The sequence below is a fragment of the Sorex fumeus genome, unplaced genomic scaffold (genome assembly GCF_029834395.1).
Source record: "Sorex fumeus unplaced genomic scaffold, SorFum_2.1 ptg000041l, whole genome shotgun sequence".
Lineage (NCBI taxonomy): Eukaryota > Metazoa > Chordata > Mammalia > Eulipotyphla > Soricidae > Sorex > Sorex fumeus.
The window spans coordinates 5,443,662-5,462,955 of NW_026606098.1; the positions used below are offsets into that span (position 1 = coordinate 5,443,662).

The window sequence follows — 19,294 nt, forward strand, 5'->3', positions numbered from 1 at the left end:
CCAGCTGCCGGTTCAGGCCCCAACAGTGAAACCTCCCGCTTCCCCTCCTAGAGGTGTTCCCGGTTGTGACCAACGACGCTGATTCCAGTGCAGCACGTGGCCAGGATCACCCGGGGCCTCCCGCCCACTGTGCTTTGCTGGCACCCAGCTGTGCCGGGGAGTGGGGGTCCTAGGGTGCAGAAGGGCTGGTTTAAAGTAGGGAGCAAGAGAGGGGGAGTCGAGAAAAGTGTTTCTTCCTCTAGCTGACTCACCTCAGGCACCTGCGTTCTGGGAAAGGCCTGGCATGTGTCGAGACTGGTGGTGTCAGCTCCAAGCGCCTACAAGGCACAGTCACCCAGCCCCGTCGAATCAGAGGCCCCATGGGTAGCTTCTGTGAGGCGGGAAGGAGAGGGACGGACGCATCTCCCACTCCAGGACCAGCTGGGAAGCCCAAGACAGATAAAGTCTGCGATGAGCCCCTGGTGGGCACAGGCCTCAGCCCCCCCACTACCCGTCCAGCCATACCTGATATCCGCTTGGTCTTCTCGACACGGGGGTTGATCCCCACCACCCGATTTCTCGGGGAGCCGTGGACTCAGGCTAGAGCGATGGTTTGCTCCTTACAGGAAAGTCAGCCCTAGGCCTTACGCAGGGTTTGAGGGTTCCTGTCTCGTCTTGCAGAAAAGAATTTCAGGAGTAGATGAATAGTGAAGTAAAACAGTTGTAGGGTCTCGGGAAGGGGAAGGAGGGGGCGAAAGTGAGAGAGCAACACGCTCAAGGGCGAGCCCAGGCTTCTCCAGGGGGCGGAGAGAGCCCCCACAGCCCAGCGTTAGAGACGGAAGCACGAAAGTGCACATCCCAAGAGGGGAGACTCGGGTCACATATGGGCTCGGGCGACACACATGTGCTCGGCCATGTGGGCACAAGCAGCACATGGGCTCCGGCGGCATATGCACACACTTCCTTTGTTCAAGGCAGTCTTCACAGGGTTTTTCCAGCCTGCTCCACCTGGGGCTTTCTGACTAGGTAAGAGTCCGTTGCTAGGGCTGTTGCTAAGTGGGTAGAATTGGGTGCAGCGTTGAAACTCCTTCTCCTGACCTTTGTTCCTGCCGAATTTCTCTGAGGGTGGGTCCTGCTTCTCGGGTCTGGGCTAGCCGAGCCAAGGGTTAGTCAGATTAAAGGAAGGAATTGAGGGTCTCAGTGATTTCCCTCAGGTCCTTTCTGTAGGGCGGGTCCGTCTCCTCAGGGTCAGCTGCTGGGGAAGGTCTTAGCAGGTCTTGGCTTCTGGTTTCACAAGGTGGGTCGGCCTAGGACTAGTGACTTTATTACTTCCCAGAAATTTCACTGCTTTGATGTGTGGGGGGGGGGGGTCCCTTCCCTGGTCAGTGCCAGCTCGAGGTAGCCCCAGGACATGCCTGGATCCCTACTACCCCCAGGTCTCAGGAGCCTGGGAACTGCTCGGAGCAGGGTTCCAGCCCCATCACCTTCCCTCAGGAGTTTCTGAAGGAGGTAAAGTAAAGCAAGATAGTTTTATTGAACGAAACTTAGACACGAGAGAGGGCACACACTTTGATGTCGGGGGAGCCCCACGGCACGGGGGGCTCATGTGCAGCGGGGAGGAGAGAGACGATCACTTTTTCCCCATCTGCCTCTGCCACCTGGGACCCAGGGTTACTGGGTTCAGGAGTAGATGAGCAGTGAAGTAGAACAGATTTTATTTGGAAGTTTTGAAGGGAAGGAGGGAAAAGTGGAAGAGAGTGGGGACTAATGCACTCAAGAGAGAACATGGGCTTCTCTGAGGGCAGAGAGCCCTACACACACCCCAGCACTAGACAGGAGAGCATGAAAGTCCCCATCTCGAGGTGAGATGTGGAGGGGACACATGTGCTTGGCCACGTGGGCTTGGACAGCATCTGCGCCCTTCCTCTGTTCAAGGTGGCCTTTGTAGGGTTTCTCCAACCTGCCGCAGCAGGAACGTGCGGCTTCTAGCCAGGTCAGAGTCCGTTGCTAAGGAGGTTGCCAATGGGGGTAGGGTTGGGAGTGCCGATAGTCCACTTTGAAATTCCTTTCCTGGCCTTTGGTTCCTGCTGGAGCTTCTGTCAAGGGGGGTCCAGCCTCCTCAGTGTCTGCTACAGACTGACACCCGTTCTCCATGAGGTCAGGTGATAACTTCCCAGGAGATTTACTGCCCCTGCTTTGGGAGGGGCCTTCCCTATGTGCCCACCTGCCCACATCAGCGTGAAAAAGCAAAGGAGAAAGAGAAAGAGGCCTAGAGACTCACTCCAGGGGCATATGCGCTTGACGGAGCACCTCCTGGGTGACCGGGTGACTTTTTTTCTTTTTGGGTCACACCTGGCGATGCACAGGGGTTACTCCTGGCTCTGCACTCAGGAGTCACTCCTGGCGGTGCTCAGGGGACCATATGGGATGCTGGGAATCGAACCCGGTTGGCCGCGTGCAAGGCAAACGCCCTACCTGCTGTGCTATTGCTCCAGCCCCTTCCCGGGTGACTTTCTGGGGGTTTCGTACAGTTCCTCCAAAGGCGCTGGCTTTGGAGCTCTGCTTCCACCAGGATTAATCAGGACTCTGTCCGGGAAAGCCCAGACACACTCTGTCCGGGTATGTCCCAGAACCCGGCCCTCGCCCCTCGCCCGGCTCAGACCCTCATGATCCTTCTGCAGTTCCTCCTTTCGAGAAGCGTCCTCCTTTCCCGGGGTGGAGCCCTGCTTTCTGCACCGGCTGGGTGCCTCAGTTCCCTTCCTAGGGAGCTCAAAACTCGCGTGTCCAAGGTCTCCGTGCCCTTGGGCCCCTGAAGAGCCCGAAAATCACCCCAATTTCCTTATTTTCCAAAAGTGCGTGTTCAGGCGCCCTGAGTGGAGTGGGCGGGAAGGAAAGGACCCCCTCCCCACGCAGCGCTGCTCGGACCCTGGGGCGGGGCGGGGGCGGTTCCGATCCACGGGGCTGGGGGCGGGGCGGTTCTGACCCGCGAAGCTCGGGGCGGTTCCGACCCCCAGGGTTAGGGGCTGGGAGCAGTTTGGACCCACGGGCTTAGGGGCTGGGGGCGGTCCGGACCCGCGGGGCTGGAGACGGTTCCGACTCGCGGGGCGGGGACGGGGGCGGTTCCGACCCCGGGGGTTAGGGGCTGGGGGCGGTTCGGACCCGCGGGGCTGGGGCGGGGGTGGTTCCGATCCGAGGCCCCGCCCCGCGCTCCCGGGGCGTCCGTGCGTCCGGGCGGGCGCGTGCGCGGAGGCGGGGCCGGGCCGGGCCGGGCCGGGGCGGGACGGGCCAGCGGGTCGAGCGGGCGAGTGGACCGGGCCGAGCGCGCGGACGGCGGCATGGAGCCGGAGTGCCGCGTGCTGTCCATCCAGAGCCACGTCGTCCGCGGCTACGTGGGCAACCGCGCGGCCGCCTTCCCGCTGCAGGTGGGTGACGTCACGGCGACCTTGGCCGCGCGCCCGCCGCCCGGGGTCGGGGGCCTGGGCCTGCAAGCGGAGCCCCAGCGCGGTGGGCCGAGTCCCCGGGCCGCCCCCCGCACGCCGACCCTCGGGGTTCCTTTCGGGGGCTACACGCGGCTGTGCTCGGGGTTCACTCCTGACTGAGTGCTCGGGGCTCACTCCTGATTCAGTGCTGACTCCTAACTCAGTGCTCAGGGCTCCCTCCCGACTCTGCTCAGGGCTCACCCAGCTCTGTGCTCGGGGCTTACCCCTGGCTCTGTGCTCGGGGCACACTCCTAACTCAGTGCTCTGGACGCACTCCTGGCTCAGTGCTCAGGACTCAGTCCTGACTCAGTACTCAGGGCTCACTTCTGACTCAGTGCTCAGGGCTGACTCCCAGCTCTGTGCTCGGGGCTCTCTCCTGGCTGGCAGGCTGTACTGTCCCAGCCCCTCCTTCCTCCTCTGTTGGACACTTCCTTCCCTGACCCTGAACCCAGGGCACAGGACAGGACACTTCCCCAGCAGAGAGCTCTGTGGGGTGCCCGGGGCCAGTTCCATCCGCCCCTCCAACCCCCATCCAAGCATCAGGGCCCCCGACCCCCTCCTGGCCCCGTCCTGGCCCATGTGCCGTGCGCGCCTGCGTCCCTCAAGGTGCGAGGCCAGAGCAGCCTGACCACGTCCTGGGCCTGAGACTCTGCATCCCAGCCCATGCTGACAGGGCAGCGGCTGGGCAGCACGTGGGTTCCAGTGCTCTGCAAGGCTCAGCCTGACCTCGGGCCTGCTGTGAGGACGGGGTCTGTGTTGGGACCGGCCCAGCCCACAAATCCTGGCTGACCACGGGGCCTCAGGGCGGCAACCGTTCTGCACGGCCAGCGCCCACGCCGTCCGCTCTGGACTCCAGGTGTGCGTCTGGCCGAGGGAAGGTGCGGCCGGGAGCTGAGGACCCTCCTCACCCCCAGCCAGGGAGGGGACAGGGGCAGCAGGGAGGGCTGCAGTCTGCTGACCAGCCCCCAACCCTGGAACCTAGAACTTCGAGTCCCTGTGGAAATGCAGGGCGGAAATGGCTCCAGCCCAGCAGGGGGTGGCTCCAGGCTGGAACACTGCAGCCAGGGGCTCAGCCCTGAGCCTGGGACAGCTGGGAGTGACCCCAGGACCAGAGAGAAAACGGCCTGCTGTGCCCTGCCCCGCCTCCCAGGACTGTCACTCAGCCACCCCATGTCTGCCCCATGCCCACCCGGAGTGGCTTGTGGCTTGCTTTGCCTGGCTCAGGGGAGGGTGGAGGGGTGGGGGGGCGGGGGGGGCACGCTCAGGAGTGTTGCTCTGGGCTGAGAGGCAGAAACGTTCTGAGGTGTGTTCTGTGCGTGTGTGAGAACACGTGTGCGTGTGGCAAGCAAGCGTGTGTGCGATCGTGTTCTGTGGTATGGCCTCGTGCATGCGTGTGCATGTATGTGAGCGTGGACCAGTGTCAGTGTCCCTATATCAGGGGGTGTGTATCTGGACACGGTGTGGCAGGCACACGTGAGCAGCAGGGCGGGGGGGGGGGGGGCGGGGGGGGGAGCATCGCACAAGCAGGGGCTCAGGGCACCCCCCCAGAATACGCCCACGCAGCTCAGAAGCCGAACCAGCCTGGGCTCCGGACCTGAGCTGGAGCGTGGCAGGGGGGAGGGGGGAAGGGGGGAGGAGCACAGCCAGGAGGAAGAAGGGAGGAGGAGGGAGGGGACGAGGAAAGGACTTACGGGAAGGAGGGAGGGGAGCGAGGGAGGAGGGAAGGAGCAGCAGGAAGAGGGAGGAGCACCCCTGCCCTGCTGGTCTACCCCGTGCCCTGCCCTGGCTCCTGGGCCCCCGGCTCCTGGACCTTGGGAGTTGGGGGCCCCTCCCAGGGCCAGGCTGACTGGCATAGTGGAGGGCAGCGGGGGTCCAGGAAGCCAAAGACCCAGCCGGGCCCCACACCAGTGAGATGCCGGCTCTGGGCTGCCGCCACAGGGGAGAACAGCACCCCTTCTCCGGGCTGGGTGTTCGGGGGCGTGCTGGCTCACTGGGTGGGCCCAGTCCAAGCACTGCGGCTGGGAAGGCAGTGGAAGGGGGTCGTGTTCTCCCAGGGATGGCCACCCTGTCCGCCGCTGCTCCTGGACCTCCTGACTCCTTCCTCCCAGCCTCCCTTCCTGCACCCCCACTTGAGGAGAGTCGCTTCCCCTCCCCCTCCTCCTCCCCTTCCTCCTCAGCGGAGCGGGGGCGATGCCCCTGATCTCTGGGCAGTGGGGGAGGGCTGCAGAGTCCAGCCCCTCATCAGCCACTGCCCACTGTCCTGCAGGTGCTGGGCTTCGAGATCGACGCCGTGAACTCCGTCCAGTTCTCCAACCACACTGGTGAGGCGGAGCTCAGTCCCGGGAAGTCTCAGCCACCTCCGCCCACGGCCTGGCCTGTGGGGGCTCCAGGGCTGCTGCACCCCCACAGCCTGCTGGAGCTGGGCTTGTGCTGGGAACGGGCTTTGGTCGGGAGGGGCAGCGCGAATGGCACCCCGGCCTGGGGAGGGACCCAGGAGGGAGGAGCGGGTGGGCGGTGTCCAGCCACCCCAGGACTCTGTCCAGGATCCTGCTGGCTCCAGGGAGTGGGCGTTGGGGCGGAAGTGGCGGCTCTCCCCCTCCGAAGGGCTCGGGGGCAGGAACAGCCCCGAACAGGGGGCCTTGTCCTTGGGCTACGCCTGAGACTGCCAGAACCCCCTCCCTGCGTGGTGCCGTGTACTGCCGTGTGACTGCGTGTGCCCATGTCTGCGCAGGGTACGCACACTGGAAGGGGCAGGTGCTCAACTCGGGGGAGCTGCACGAGCTCTATGAGGGCCTGCGGCTGAACCAGGTGAACCAGTACGACTACGTGCTCACAGGTGGGTGCCCGGGGCTGCCCACCGCATGAGGCCCTGGGGGCCCACAGTCCTGCCCAAGACATGAGCCTGTGGGGGTCCCGAGACCTGCCCACGACATGAGCCCATGGGGGTCCCAAGGCTGCCCACGGGCCTGGGGCCATGAGGGACTTTATGTCCCCATCTCCAAATGTCATTTCCTGTGGGGACTTGGGATCCTGCCTGGGTGGTCCTGGGGCTGTGACCGCTTGCCCCCGCAGGCTACACGCGGGACAAGTCCTTCCTGGCCATGGTGGTGGACATTGTGCGGGAACTGAAGCAGCAGAACCCCAGGCTAGTCTACGGTGGGTGTTGCCTGCAGCCCCAGCTTTGGGGCAGGCCCCTTGGGTGAGCTCTGCATGGTGAGATGGGTCGGGGGCAGCGGGGCGAGGGGGGCTCTGTGCCCACTGGGGACCGCGGTGCTGAGGAGGCCCCTGGGACTTGACTCCTGAGGTGGGGTCACCTAAGGGCAGGTGTTGGTCCGCTCTCAGCTGGTCTCCAAGACGTGGCCTGAGGGCTGGCCCCAGGGCCACTGCTCAGGATCCTTTGTGTCCCTACAGTGTGTGACCCAGTGATGGGGGACAAGTGGGACGGCGAGGGCTCCATGGTGAGTGGCCTGCATGGGGGTGGCCGGGGGCCTTGGCGGGCATGCACACACGCATGCACGCACGCACACACGCACAAACAAACACACATGCCGGGCTCAGGGTTGAGAGCCCAATTGCCCAGAACCAGTGGCCAGCAGAAGGCGGTAGAACTGCCCTGGTCGGGTGCCTGGCTACTGTCCTCTGCGGGCTGGGTTTGCCCCGTCCGAGGGCCCGAGTTTCCGGGACAGCATCTCTGCAATGGGCTTTCTCTGGGGTCTTGGGGGGGGGGGGGGCAGCAGGGACAGGGGGTTACAGGGCCCTGGGCGCATTCGGGGTGAAAGGCCCCACAAGCTGCCCATCTGCCCAGCTCCATCATCTCCCTGCTCCTGACACACGTGTATGTGCGTGTCACGTGTGTGCGCTCACCCATGTACATAGTTCTACATGTACTCACATGCACTGACACGTGCATACTTGCACTCTTTTTCACGCACACACATGCATACACACACCGTGCAGGTGACTGGTCTTCTGGAGAGGGGCAGGGGGCGGGAACATCCTCCATAGTAGTCTCCTGCTCTGGCCGTGTGTCCCACTGACCCTGCGCTGACCAGGGGCTCCTTGCCCTGCCCCACCCCATCCCTCCTCGTCCCTCCTTTCCCTCCCCTCTCCCTCCTGCCCCTCCCTGTCTCCCGGCCCTCCCTGGCACTCAGCCACATGCAGGATCCTGCCTGACTGTCACTGTCCTGGGCTCTGAATCCCCTGCGGGGGGCCTGAGCTCACCCCCACACCACAGGGGACCTCCCCAAATCCGTAATCCTCAGGCACTGGCCCTGGGGCCCCCTGGCCATACTGAGGGGCCTGTGACCGGAAGCCGGGGTGGGAGCGCGGGGTCCGGTCCTTGGGCCCCTTGGCTGCATGCCGGACAGGAGGGCTGGGGGTACTGGTGCCGTCAGCCCGACCGCTGCCCTCCTTGTGCCCAGTACGTGCCTGAAGACCTGCTGCCCGTCTACAGGGACAAGGTGGTACCCGTGGCAGACATCATCACCCCCAACCAGTTCGAGGCCGAGTGAGTGCTGCTGGGCGGGCCCGCGGGTGCCCTGCACAGCCCCCAGACCTACAGGCACCTGGCCAGCACAGCCCGGGGGTCTCCTTCGCGCCTGCTGTTACATCTTGGCTGGTCCCGGATGGGGTCACTCGGGGACTCTCTGAATGAGTCCATCCGTACAAGGCTATCTGCTGACCCCATGACCCTGGACTGTGTTGGGGTGTCTGTCACTGGGGTGGTACTGGCTTAGTGCCACGGGAGCTGCTCCCCAGGAAGTACGAGCCCCCGGGACCAACCCTGCCCCAGCCCGGCAGGCAGAGCAGGTGGCCCATGTCCCGGTGGGGACCAAAAGGGGGGCTCATCTCGTCCCTCTCTATCAGGCTACTGAGCGGCAGGAAGATCCGCAACCAGGAGGAGGCGCTGCAGGTGAGGGGCCTCTCAGGTGCTGCCCAGGGCAGGACTGGCATGGGGATGGACTGCCAGCTGCTTAACTACAGGTTGGGACTGGTTATAGGTTAGGACTGGTTAGCTATGGGTTAGGGCAGGTTAACTGCAGGTTAGAACTAGTTGACAACAGGTTAGGGTTACCTACAGGTTGGGTTACCTACATGTTAGGACTAGTTAACTGCAGGTTAGGGCTGGTTAGCCACAGATTAGGACTGGTTGACTGCAGGTTAGGGCTGGTTGACTACAGGTTAGGACTAGTTTAAACAAAACTACAGGTTAGGAGTGGAAACTGCAGGTTGGTGCTGGTTGACCTGCAGGGCAAGGCTGGGGGAGCTGGATGCCAGTGGGGACTCTCGGTGTCCCCACCTCAGCCCCTCTGTGGGTCCCTTAGGGTGGTGGGTGGGACCCTGCTGGGCACTGGGGGAGCGGGAAGTGCTGAGCTCCCTGCCCATGTCTAGGTGATGGATGTGCTGCATTCCATGGGCCCTGACACCGTCGTCATCACCAGCTCCGACCTACCGTCCCCGCGGGGCAGCGACTACCTGACGGCGCTGGGGAGTCAGCGGATCCGTGAGTGCTCCAGACTGGGCCTGTGTTGGGGGGCTCGGGCGCCACACATCCCACCGTGGGCACACCAGAAGCACAAGGAACAGCCCAGCAGAAACCCGGCCTGGAGACCAGGAACCCCCAGCCCACCACAGGCGCAGCACAGCCACGGAGCCCCCTGTTGCCCCTACAGCAGACCCCACCCCCACCCCACCCCCCGGCCCTGCACACACACTCACCCACACACAACACCCACAGTGTCTGAGGGGGCCTTTGCGGAGGTTTGAAGGGTTGTTTGTTTTTATTTTGGGGCCACATTTGGCAATGCTCAAGGATTACTTCTGGCTTTGCACTCAGGAATCACTCCTGGCGGTGCTCAGGGACCATATGGGATGCCGGGGATTGAACCCGGGTCAGCTGCGTGCAAGGCAAACGCCCTCCTCACTGTGTTATCTTTCTGGCCACCTCCCCCCCTTTTTTTTTATTTTTGCAGGGCCAGGATGGAACCCAGAGGGAACCCACAGAGAAAGTGCTTGACAACTGAGCCACCTTAGTACACACAAGTGTCACCATGCACATGTGCACAAGCACATGTGCACGCTCCCTCTCCTTGGTACATGCAGTGCCCACAGACAGGCACACATGCACGCTCACCTACCTTGGTACACGCAGTGCCCACATGCAGACAGGCACATGTGCACGCTCGCCCTCCTTGGTACATGCAGTACCCAAACGTGGACAGGTACACATGCACCCTCGCCCACCTTGGTACATGCAGTGCCCACATGTGGATAGGCACATGTGCATACACACACACACACCCCGTGCATACAGGCACACATGCACCCTCGCCCACCTTGGTACATGCAGTGCCCACATGTGGATAGGCACATGTGCATACACACACACACACACACACACACACACACACACACACACCGTGCATACAGGCAGGCACTCATCACCTCCCTCTCCCCCATGACCCCAGGGTTCCTTTGGCTCTAGGTACCCTGGGGGCTCCCAGCGATGGAGTTTGGAGCTTCTTGGACTAGCCGTGCGGGGCCGAGGGGTTTGGGGTTCCACCTACGCACTCTGCCCCCAGGGAACCCTGATGGCTCGGTGGTGACGGAGCGAATCCGCATGGACATGCACAGAGTGGACGCCGTCTTTGTGGGCACCGGGGACCTCTTTGCCGCCATGCTCCTGGCCTGGACACACAAGCACCCCAATAATCTTAAGGTCAGGGCGCCTGGGCCCTGTGTTGGCCCTCCATCTCTGAGGCGGGGAGGCTGGGGTCAGGCTAGCCCACTGGACTCTGGGTCGCCTTCAGAGGGCCTGAGCCTGGGGCAGGTCAGCCCTGCGAGGCTCCTGCTCCAATGCTCACCACCCATCATTCCCGCAGGTGGCCTGTGAGAAGACCCTGTCAGCCATGCATCACGTCCTGCAGCGGACCATCCGGTGTGCCCAGGGTATGCTCTCAGAGGTGGGGAAAGACATACCCACTGCGGAGGGCACTGGAGGTCCAGCCGGCGCCCCCTCACGCCTACCCCCCTTCAGCCCAGGCAGGGAAGGGGCAGAAGCCCAGCCCCGCGCAGCTGGAGCTCAGGATGGTGCAAAGCAAGCGCGACATCGAGAGCCCCGAGATCGTGGTGCAGGCCGCCGTGCTGTGAGCCCCGTGTCCGTGCACACGTGATGTCCGCCCAGAGCCATGACGACAACGTGATCCTTCTCGTGCGTGTCCAGTGTCGCAGGTGTCCACTGTGCCCGTGCCGTCCTGCTTCCTCCACCAGCCAAAGTCCCCAGACGCGTGTTGAGACTGCCCGCCCCGCCCATCCAGGGGCCCCACCGCCCCTCCACAGGTCGTGCCAAGGGCCCTGCTCCTGGAATCCCTGCTCCTTTCCGCACTCCCCGCGGCTCATGCTTGGTGGCCTCCGGCAGACCTGCGTAAGGTGGCTGCTCGGCCCCCTTGAGGCCCCACGTGAGGTTTTTGTCTCCGCTTTCCTGTCAGGCCGATCCCGAAGGGCGGGGGGTGGTGTGACTTATGGGGTACTTCACCCACCAGAGTGTGGGGACCGGGAGGGGCAGCCTGCTGGGGGCCGCACATAGCTGGGTGGCCTGCTGCTGGGCGGGGCCACTAGGGCAACACTGTCCTCTGTGGCTCCAGTGAGATTCCCCTCGCTCTGGGCTGAGGTCCTGCACCCTACAGAGCCTGTGGGGTTCCTGTCTCTTCAGTATTCCCCACAACAAGGGGACCCGGCGCCTCCCCCACTCCCTCCAGCAGACAGGATCTGGGGCTTCCTGGATGGAGCCTGTGGGATGCAGGGTCCCGTGGGCGGGGCTCGGCTCTGGGTGACCCTGTCGACATTCCAGCTGAGCACGGCTGAGGCCCGTGCATGCACTTGCCCGCAGGGCCTGGATCCTCCCTCGGAAGCTCCCCCGGTCCCAGGCACTGGGTTTTGACACAGGTTGGGGGCCAAATCTGAACCGGTCTTTTCTCTGTTGTCTGCGTACGTGTATTCTGGAGCGAGGGTGCCCTGCCTGCAGCTAGCACACAAACCCGTCTGTCTGCCCGTTTCCCCCCCCCCCCCCCCCCCCCCGCAGACCCGCCTCACTGCTCTCCTGGTGGTTTTCTAAATCAATTCTAAGTCCCTGTGTCGTGCTCCTAAGGTGACTGCTGCCTGTCCATCGTGCAAATACACGTCAGTGGTACACATGCGTGTCCTGTGCTTGGGGGGTGGGGTCCTGTCCTGGGGAATGGGTGGTGACCACTGAGAGTGGGAGCCTGGGGTGAGGCAGGACAGCATGTCCTGAGTCTCAGACCACGCTCCTGCTGACCAGATGCTCCCCTGACCCCAGCTCCTCTGCCCGCTGGGGAAGCTGCCTCACAGGCCCGGGGGCCATCACCTAAGGTTGCACGGCTCACAAGGACAACCTCAGGCCTGAGTACTGACAGGTCCTATAACCTTCCAGAAACCAGAAGCACCATCCCGAGAAGGCCCTTACCAAAGGCAGCCCCGTGACCATTTGCGTGCTTGTGTCCTGGGCCATGTTACTGGAATGCTGTGTGACAGGGACAGGCGACAGGACGACTTGAGCTGCTGTGGGTGCATGTTGGATAGCAGGTTCCTGGGGCCATGTCCAGGTGGGGCAAGGGCTGCCAGTGGGCTCCAGGGACGGTTGTTGCTGCATCATCACCACCAGCCACGCATGTTGGGATTGTGGCCCCAGACAAGGAAACACCCTCACTTATTTGCAGAAATTTAAAAAATGGGCATTTTGTGGGAACACAGCATCAGAGTGACTCGGGGCAGGTCACATGGCGGGGGAAGGGGGGGGGGTGTCTGCTGCAGCTGCACCGCCTAGAAGTAGGTCAGCTCATCGTGCCGGGCTTTGCTCGTCTGGTAGTTGGCCAGGACCAAGGGCTTGTTCTCGTGTGGGAGGCTCTCGAACACGCGGAGATGTGCGAACTCGTCCTCATCCACCTGAACCTGGGAGGGGGTGGGCAGGGACAGCTGATGGCAGGCCACTGGCCACTGCAGAGCCTGGAGCCCTCCCCGTGTGCGCACACACACTCCTTTAGGTCGCCCCAGGCGCACCTTGATGAAGTAATTCCTTCCAGCCACCACTTGGGACTTGTACTCCACGGCCTTAAAGGTGTTGAATTTCCGGTTCTCCTTCTCCTCCAGCTGGGCCCTGACCTGGAGAGAGAGAGCGCGGCAGTGCTGGGCGCAGGGTCCTTCCACAGGTATGATTCAGCACACATGTCCATACCCGCTTCTGTTAGCTTAGCAAGTCCAGTTCATTTCAAAATCAAGTGATTTATTTGTTTTTTTGGGGCCACACCCAGCTGTGCTCAGGGCTTCCTCCTGGCTCTGCACTCCGAGACCAGCCCTGGCATGTTCAGGGGACCAGACAGGACACATGATCAGACCCAGGTGGGTTGTGTGCAAGGCACAGCCTCCCACTGTGCCCGGGAATCAAGCCATTAGTGGAATTCACTAAGCGAAGGGCAGTGCAGCAGCAAAGCTCCCAGGGGCGGGAGGAGTCTCTCGGGCGGGTTCCCAGGAATTTCAGCTTTTCCCGTGCCTGTGTGAGCCGACAGGACTGCAGTGCATGCATGGCCTGCACAGGCCCAGGGGAGACCCAAGTTGGGCTGGGCAGAGCCCGGTGGCGCTGCTGGGAGACCCCAGGAAACAGCACAGTCATCTTGGGCCCACGGGGCTGCAGGGAGGCTGTTGCTTGCCTGGGGCTGGAGGCCTGGGGTCCTGCTCTCAGGGCTGGGCTGCCTCCGGTGGTCCTGGGGTGAGAGGAGGCTGGACTGTCCCTGCCTGAGCTGAGCGCCCTAGAACCCAGCAGGCTGGGCCTTCAGAGGGAGGGTCGGCAGGGATGGGCCCCATGGGCCTGAGCTGGCAGCTGAGTGCTGTCCACTTGTGTGACTTGTCACCTGGGGTCCCTCACAGAAGGGGACATGGGCCAGGGGGGAAACTGAGGCCGGCTGCAGACAGACCCCTGACCCGAGGAGCACAAAACAGGATAGTCTGGGGTGAGATGTGGGTGACTAAGCCCACGGAGTAGGGCCGCGGCCCCAGAGGGCAGGCGGGCGCCCCCACGCTGGGCAGGCTCTCCCGGACTCGGCCCCCACTGCTCAGGGAGGGGAGGACTGGCAAGTCCGGGGTTCCCGGCCCGATGGGGGCCTGGGCACGAGACCCACCCCGGCCGGGACCCGGGCCTTGACGCCCCCCGGGGGTCGCGCCTACCTGATCGGCGATGGCCTGGGTGTCGGGGGTGGCGGGCTGCGTGGCGGTGGGGGCCCCGCACATCATGGTGGCGGCGGGCTCGGGCGGGCGCGGTCTGTCGCGGGCTCCGGGGACGTGCTGGACCACTGGGTGCCGCCGCCCCGCCCAGCCTGCGGCGCGGTCACGTGGGCGCGGTCACGTGGGCGTCATCACGTGGGCGCCCTCGCCTGTACGGCCCAGTCCGGCCCCGCTGCGCGCCTCCTGGACACGCCTCCTCCTGTCCCCTCGGCCCCGGGGCCGGGCAGGGTCCCAGCCGGGCGGACCAAGAGTGCCCAGCTGCAGAAGGGTCCCCCGGAGACGCCCTCGGGGTGCGCATGCTCGGCCAGCGTGGACCGGCCGCGGCGGAGCCCTCCTGCCTGCTGTGTGGCGCAGCTCCTCGCCCAGCCTCTCTGTGCTGGGAAACGCAGTACCCCCGCCCCAATGCTGAGAGAGTCGGTGGGCTCACGTCCCGGAACTACTGGTCAGACGCGCCCTCGCGCACGTGCCGGGAAGGGGGATTCCCCGCCCCAGGCCCTGCCCGGGCTCCTGATGGCCTGGACGCCCCGATCATCGCGCACGTCGGGGAGGACGCCAGAACAGATCTCCTAGGTTGGGTTGGGGGGACACACCTGGAGGGTCTCAGGGCTGACTCCTGGCTCTGCGCTCAAGGGTCACTCCTGGGGGGACTCCGGGGACCCTGTGGGGTGCCGGGAATTGAACCTGGATCCATCACATAAATGCAAGCGCCCTCACTGTCCCGGCTCCTGCAGGATGCTGTGGGTGGGCGGGCGGGCGCACTGCCGGGCTTCACCTCCCTGAGCAACTGCTCCAGCTCGGGGTCTTTGCTGCACTGGAGGCCTCTGCACAGCGGGAGCACTGTCCCCAGAGCACAGGGCCCTGGCTCTACTGAGTGCTAGCAGCAACCCCGCTCACGGCGCGGGGCTCAGCGACTCGGGTCCGTTGCTGCAGGAATGAGGTCTGATGGCAAAACAGCGTCTCGGCTTCCGCCGGGCTGTCACGAGATCCCAGCGCACAGCAGGGCCGAGACCGCTTCTGCAGGTTCCACTGTCCCTGTCCTGATGCTGACTCACCCCCGCGCCCAGCCAGTTAGTTCCTCCTCATGGAGCAGCCGCTGCTCTGGCGCCCACACTCCCCAGCTCCTCCCTGGACATGCAACACCCCTGGCCTCCCCACAGCTGGCCAGAAAGCTCTTTGTAACACGGGGCTGTGTGCTGGGGACACAGCAAAGGGCCTGGGGACCTGCGCCCCGGGTCCCCTCAATGCCATTGATGTTTAATTCCCCAGAGTCCTGAGCACTGCAGAGGGCTCTGGGCGGTCTGTGACCAGGGCCCCATCCTCGGCTTCCCCTGGAGCCACTAGTCTAGAGGGCTGGATCACCTGGCATGGCCTCCTGAACCCGTTAGTGGGGGCCAACTTCCCCCACCGAGGCAGGAGGGCGAGGGAACAGGCTTTGCGAGAGCCCCGGTTCCGTCCCCAGCATGGCAGGCTCCTGCTGCCCCAAGCACTTCTATAAGACCCGCCCAGACTAAAAAAAAAAAAAAAGACCCCCAGACTGAGCCTGCAGTAGTCCCTAAGCATCTTGGTGTGGCCCCAAATGAAGGAGGGAGGGGCGGGGAGAAAGAGAACAGGAGGAAGGAGAGAGAAAGGTCTGCCTCCACTTTGCTACTGAAAATGTCCATTTCTGGGCTGGGCAGTACATGGGTTTAGAGACTTAGGTTTTTTTTTTTTTTTTTTTGCTTTTTGGTCACACCCAGCGATGCTCAGGGGTTACTTCTGGCGGTGCTGGGGGACCATATGGGATGCCAGGGATTGAACCTGGGTCGGCCACATGCAGGGCAAATGCTCTGCCCACTGTACTATTGCTCCGGCCACAAGGGCTTTTTATGTGTGTGTCACACCTGGCAATGCACAGGGGTTACTCCTGGCTCTACACTCAGGAATTATTCCTGGTGGTGCTCAGGGGAACATATGGGATGCTGGGATTTGAACCTGGGCTGACCATGTGCAAGGCAAATGCCCTACCTGCTGTGCTATCGCGCCAGCCCCCCCCCCCCCAGGATTTTTTTTAAAGCAAATAAAAATAATCCTTTGTTTTGGGGCCACACCCCGCATGCTCAGGGCTTACTCCTGGCTCTGCACTCAGGAATCACTCCTGGCTGGCTCAGGGAACCAAGTGGGGTACCAGAGATTGACCCTGGGTTGACCTTGTGCAAGATAAGTGCCCTACCCACTGTATTATCGCTCTGACCCAAAATAATTTTTTTCATTTTTTATAATTTTATTTATTGAATCACCGTGAGAGCAGTTACAAAGCTTTTGGGTCTAAGTCCCGGTCATACAATGAAACACCCGTACCTTCACCAGTGCCCATTCTCCACCACCAAAAACCCCAGTATACCCCCACTCCTCCCCGCCCTCCCCCTACCTATGGGGCAGATGATTTCCACATTCTCTCTTCTTTGATCACATTCAATACTTTGACACCAGACCCACCATTATTATTTGAGATTTTACCCCAACATTCAGATCTGCTGAAAAGGCAACAGTAGACAATTTGTGTTCTATTGCTGGTTATGAAAAACATATGATGTTGCATGGCTGCAGTAGGGCCACGTGATCTTGAAATTCCAAAATTTTAACACTTAAATCTGGAGGGATTTCTGCCAAAAGCCACTGGGTTTCGAGATTTGCTCCTGAGTCTCTGGGATCATGGCCGTTGAGCAGCTTGATCAGGAGCCAGAGAGGCCGTTTGTGGGCGATGACTTGGGGTCTCATTGGGGTGGGAAGTACAGGCCCGGCTCCACCCCCATCCCATGAGGCCCAACAAGTTTTGTTACTGCAGACCCAAGCCTGACTGTCCAATGGCCTCTGGAGGATGACGGCCACCGAGCCACCAGGGAGAAGCGGGCAGAGGGATAGCACCCTTTCCCCCCTGGGGTGGCCCAGCGACAGTAACCTACTGCGGGGTCCAGCCACATTTCTGCCAAAAGCCGCTGGGTTTCGAGATTTGTTTCTGAGTCTCTAGGATCATGGCCGTTAAGCAGCTTGATCAGGAGCCAGAGAGGCCGTTCGTGAGCGATGACTTGGGGTCTCGTTGGGGTGGGGAGGACAGGCCCGGCTCCCTCCCCACCCCCCAATCCCGTGAGGCCCAACAAGTTTCATCACTGCGGGCCCAAGCCTGACTGTCCAATGGCCTCTGGAGGATGACAGCCACTGAGGCGCCAAGGGGGAGCATGCGGAGTGACAACAACCTTTCCTCCCTGGGGTGGCCTGGCGACAGTAACATACTGTGGGGTCCGAATGCATTTCTGCCAAAAGCCGCTGGGTTTTGAGATTTGTTTCTGAGTCTCTGGGATCATGGCCGTTAAGCAGCTTGATCAGGAGCCAGAGAGGCCATTCGTGGGCGATGACTTGGGGTCTCGTTGGGGTGGGGAGGACAGGCCCAGCTCCCCCCACATCCCGTGAGGCTCTGCGTGTCTCGTCACTGGGGGCCCAAACCTGACTGTCAAGTGGCTTCTGAAGGATGGCGGCCACTGGGCCGCCCAGGGGAACAGGCTAAGGCACAAAACCTATTCCCACCTGGGTTGGCCCAGCACGGTAACCTACTGCAGGGACCGGACGCATTTCTGCCAAAAGCCGCTGGATTTTGAGATTTGTTTCTGAGTCTCTGGGATCATGGCCATTAAGCAGTTCAATCAGGAACCAGAGAGGCCATGCCTCCAATTATATAGCTGAGCCAGAGGTGGTTTGTGGGTGTGTTTCCCACATACCTAACTTTTGGCCGTTTACTTTCTTGGTAAATTTTGCCCCAAGTTTTTGGGGTCTGGCCAAGGGCACATCAGCAATTTTGGGGTATCTGGAAGCCTGAAGGTGCCATGAGGCTGCTGATACACTCGCCTCACAGGTATAGACTGCCCTGCTGGCGGCACCATACCCCCCCAAAATAATTTTTATATAAAAGAAATCCAGAGACATGTGGAGGGGAAGAAGTCAGCACTTCAATTCCTGCTCTCAGAAGCCAGAATCCAGGCGGGGGCAGGGACGGGGCAGGGCAGGGGGCTCAGCTGGGATCTGCATCCTGGCTCCCCTTGTTCACTGGTGGCCGCCCAGGGCCCCAACCAGATGCACAGTCTGGCCCTGGCTAAGGGCCCCACAGAAAGCCTGGGTGCTAATCTGCTGTGTTCTTGAACTGTCATCCCACGGCCTCTCCCTGCATCTGGCACGTGTCTGTGGGTGACTTCCTGGGTGCTGACTCATGCTTGTGTCCAAGTAGATCACAGCTGGGGTCCTCCTAGCACCTAGGATGGGCCTGGAGTGAAGGAACCGGTGGGGGTCCCATGACAGAATCCCGCTGTCCTCTCAAGATGACTCCCGTGACAGCAGGGTGAGGAAGTGTTGAGCCGGGAATCAGGATAAGGAAAGAGACCATTCTCGGGTATGCAAAAACAAGGGTCAAAGTCCCGACGCACCAGCCTCAGGACAAGGACCCCGACTTTAGTTTCAGCGGATGTTATATAGCACATGGCTACATAAGTTGCACACACTCTGGTCTAACAGCCGTTATTCTTGGCACACAAGCTGCTGATTCGGCGCACGGTGGCTGGTCATGCCCACCTCTGGGTCCCGAGGTTTGTCTTGTGATGATTGTCTCATTTTGGGGAAACTGCAACTGCCCCTCCCTGAGACTGTGGCCTAGCTAATTTTAAAACCTTTAGCAGCCTAGGGCTGAAGCAATAACACAGCGGGTAGGGCATTTGCCTTGCACACGGCTGACCCGGGTTCGATTCCCAGCATCCCATATGGTCCCCTAAGCACCACCAGGGGTAATTCGTGGGTGCAGACCCAGGAGTAACCCCTGTGCATCGCCAGGTGTCACCCAAAAAGAAAAGAAAGAAAAAAAAAAACCTTTAGCAGCTGGTCATGGTGTTCCTTCTGATCGTGTAACCTGCCTGACTGAGCCTTGTATTTGAAAACACATTCTTTTAGGAAGGGACAGGCCTTGCAGGCGGGGCCAGGCCACAGACCCTGGCCCTGCCCACTGCACCCTCGCCTCCCGCCAATAGGTATCTGAACACACAACCCAAACCTTAATTCCAAAGCAGGAATGGAGGTGTTCTGGGCGACTTTGCCCAGCACATGCCAGAGGCTCCTAATCTAGGGTGAGGTTGAGAAAGAGCCTCACATGCGCCCTAACAGGCTGCACTTCAGCAAAACAAGCCGTAAGCCTAAGTTACTGCCCCCTTCACCCTGCCAAGAATTCCCTGAGACTGTCCTTGTTCCAAGCTGGAAATCCCCTAGACGCCTCTAGCCAGCCCTAGAATAAGTAGGACATCTCTGGGAACTACCGGTGGGCATGACCAGTTAGCTTCGACTTGTGACTGCCTCCTCGCAATTCTTGGGAAACTGCCAACGTTGCTTGCTTACGTAACCATATGCCATATAATGTTCCCTGGAAATTGGGGGCTGGGGTCCTGGTTGAGACTCCACTGCGTCAGATGAGACTCGGACCTTAGCTTGAGCTAGCAGTAAAGGGGCCTTGCATTTGCATCCTCGTGTCTGCT

General features: G+C 61.7%; 2 protein-coding genes across 2 annotated transcripts in view; one reads left to right on the forward strand and one right to left on the reverse strand.

Annotated features, from left to right (window-relative positions):
- Positions 1–10,966, forward strand: part of PDXK (pyridoxal kinase) — a 161,047-nt gene extending 150,081 nt beyond the window's left edge. Inside the window, exons 2-12 of the mRNA XM_056119236.1 lie at positions 3,303–3,401; positions 5,725–5,779; positions 6,190–6,294; positions 6,531–6,614; positions 6,870–6,916; positions 7,880–7,965; positions 8,325–8,370; positions 8,850–8,961; positions 10,040–10,176; positions 10,340–10,406; positions 10,495–10,966. Coding sequence (XP_055975211.1) covers positions 3,315–3,401; positions 5,725–5,779; positions 6,190–6,294; positions 6,531–6,614; positions 6,870–6,916; positions 7,880–7,965; positions 8,325–8,370; positions 8,850–8,961; positions 10,040–10,176; positions 10,340–10,406; positions 10,495–10,607 — 939 coding nt within the window. The 5' untranslated portion in view covers positions 3,303–3,314 and the 3' untranslated portion in view covers positions 10,608–10,966. The remainder of the gene's footprint in view (positions 1–3,302; positions 3,402–5,724; positions 5,780–6,189; positions 6,295–6,530; positions 6,615–6,869; positions 6,917–7,879; positions 7,966–8,324; positions 8,371–8,849; positions 8,962–10,039; positions 10,177–10,339; positions 10,407–10,494) is intronic.
- A 1,235-nt stretch (positions 10,967–12,201) lies between these two features.
- CSTB (cystatin B) lies at positions 12,202–13,827 on the reverse strand. The gene is made up of 3 exons (XM_056119240.1): positions 13,695–13,827; positions 12,534–12,635; positions 12,202–12,425 (listed from the first exon to the last, which is right to left on the reverse strand). Exons 1-3 carry the CDS (start codon positions 13,758–13,760, stop codon positions 12,297–12,299), a joined length of 297 nt encoding a protein of 98 aa, XP_055975215.1. The 5' UTR covers positions 13,761–13,827; the 3' UTR covers positions 12,202–12,296.
- Positions 13,828–19,294: the final 5,467 nt, after the last annotated feature.

Coding starts and splice junctions, on each gene's coding strand:
- CSTB (XM_056119240.1), bottom strand. CDS start 13,760: ATGATGTGCGGGGCCCCCACCGCCACGCAGCCCGCCACCCCCGACACC. Junction 12,636..13,694: donor CCCAGGCCATCGCCGATCAG/GTAGGCGCGACC, acceptor CTCTCTCTCCAG/GTCAGGGCCCAGCTGGAGGA. Junction 12,426..12,533: donor GAAGGAATTACTTCATCAAG/GTGCGCCTGGGG, acceptor ACCCCCTCCCAG/GTTCAGGTGGATGAGGACGA.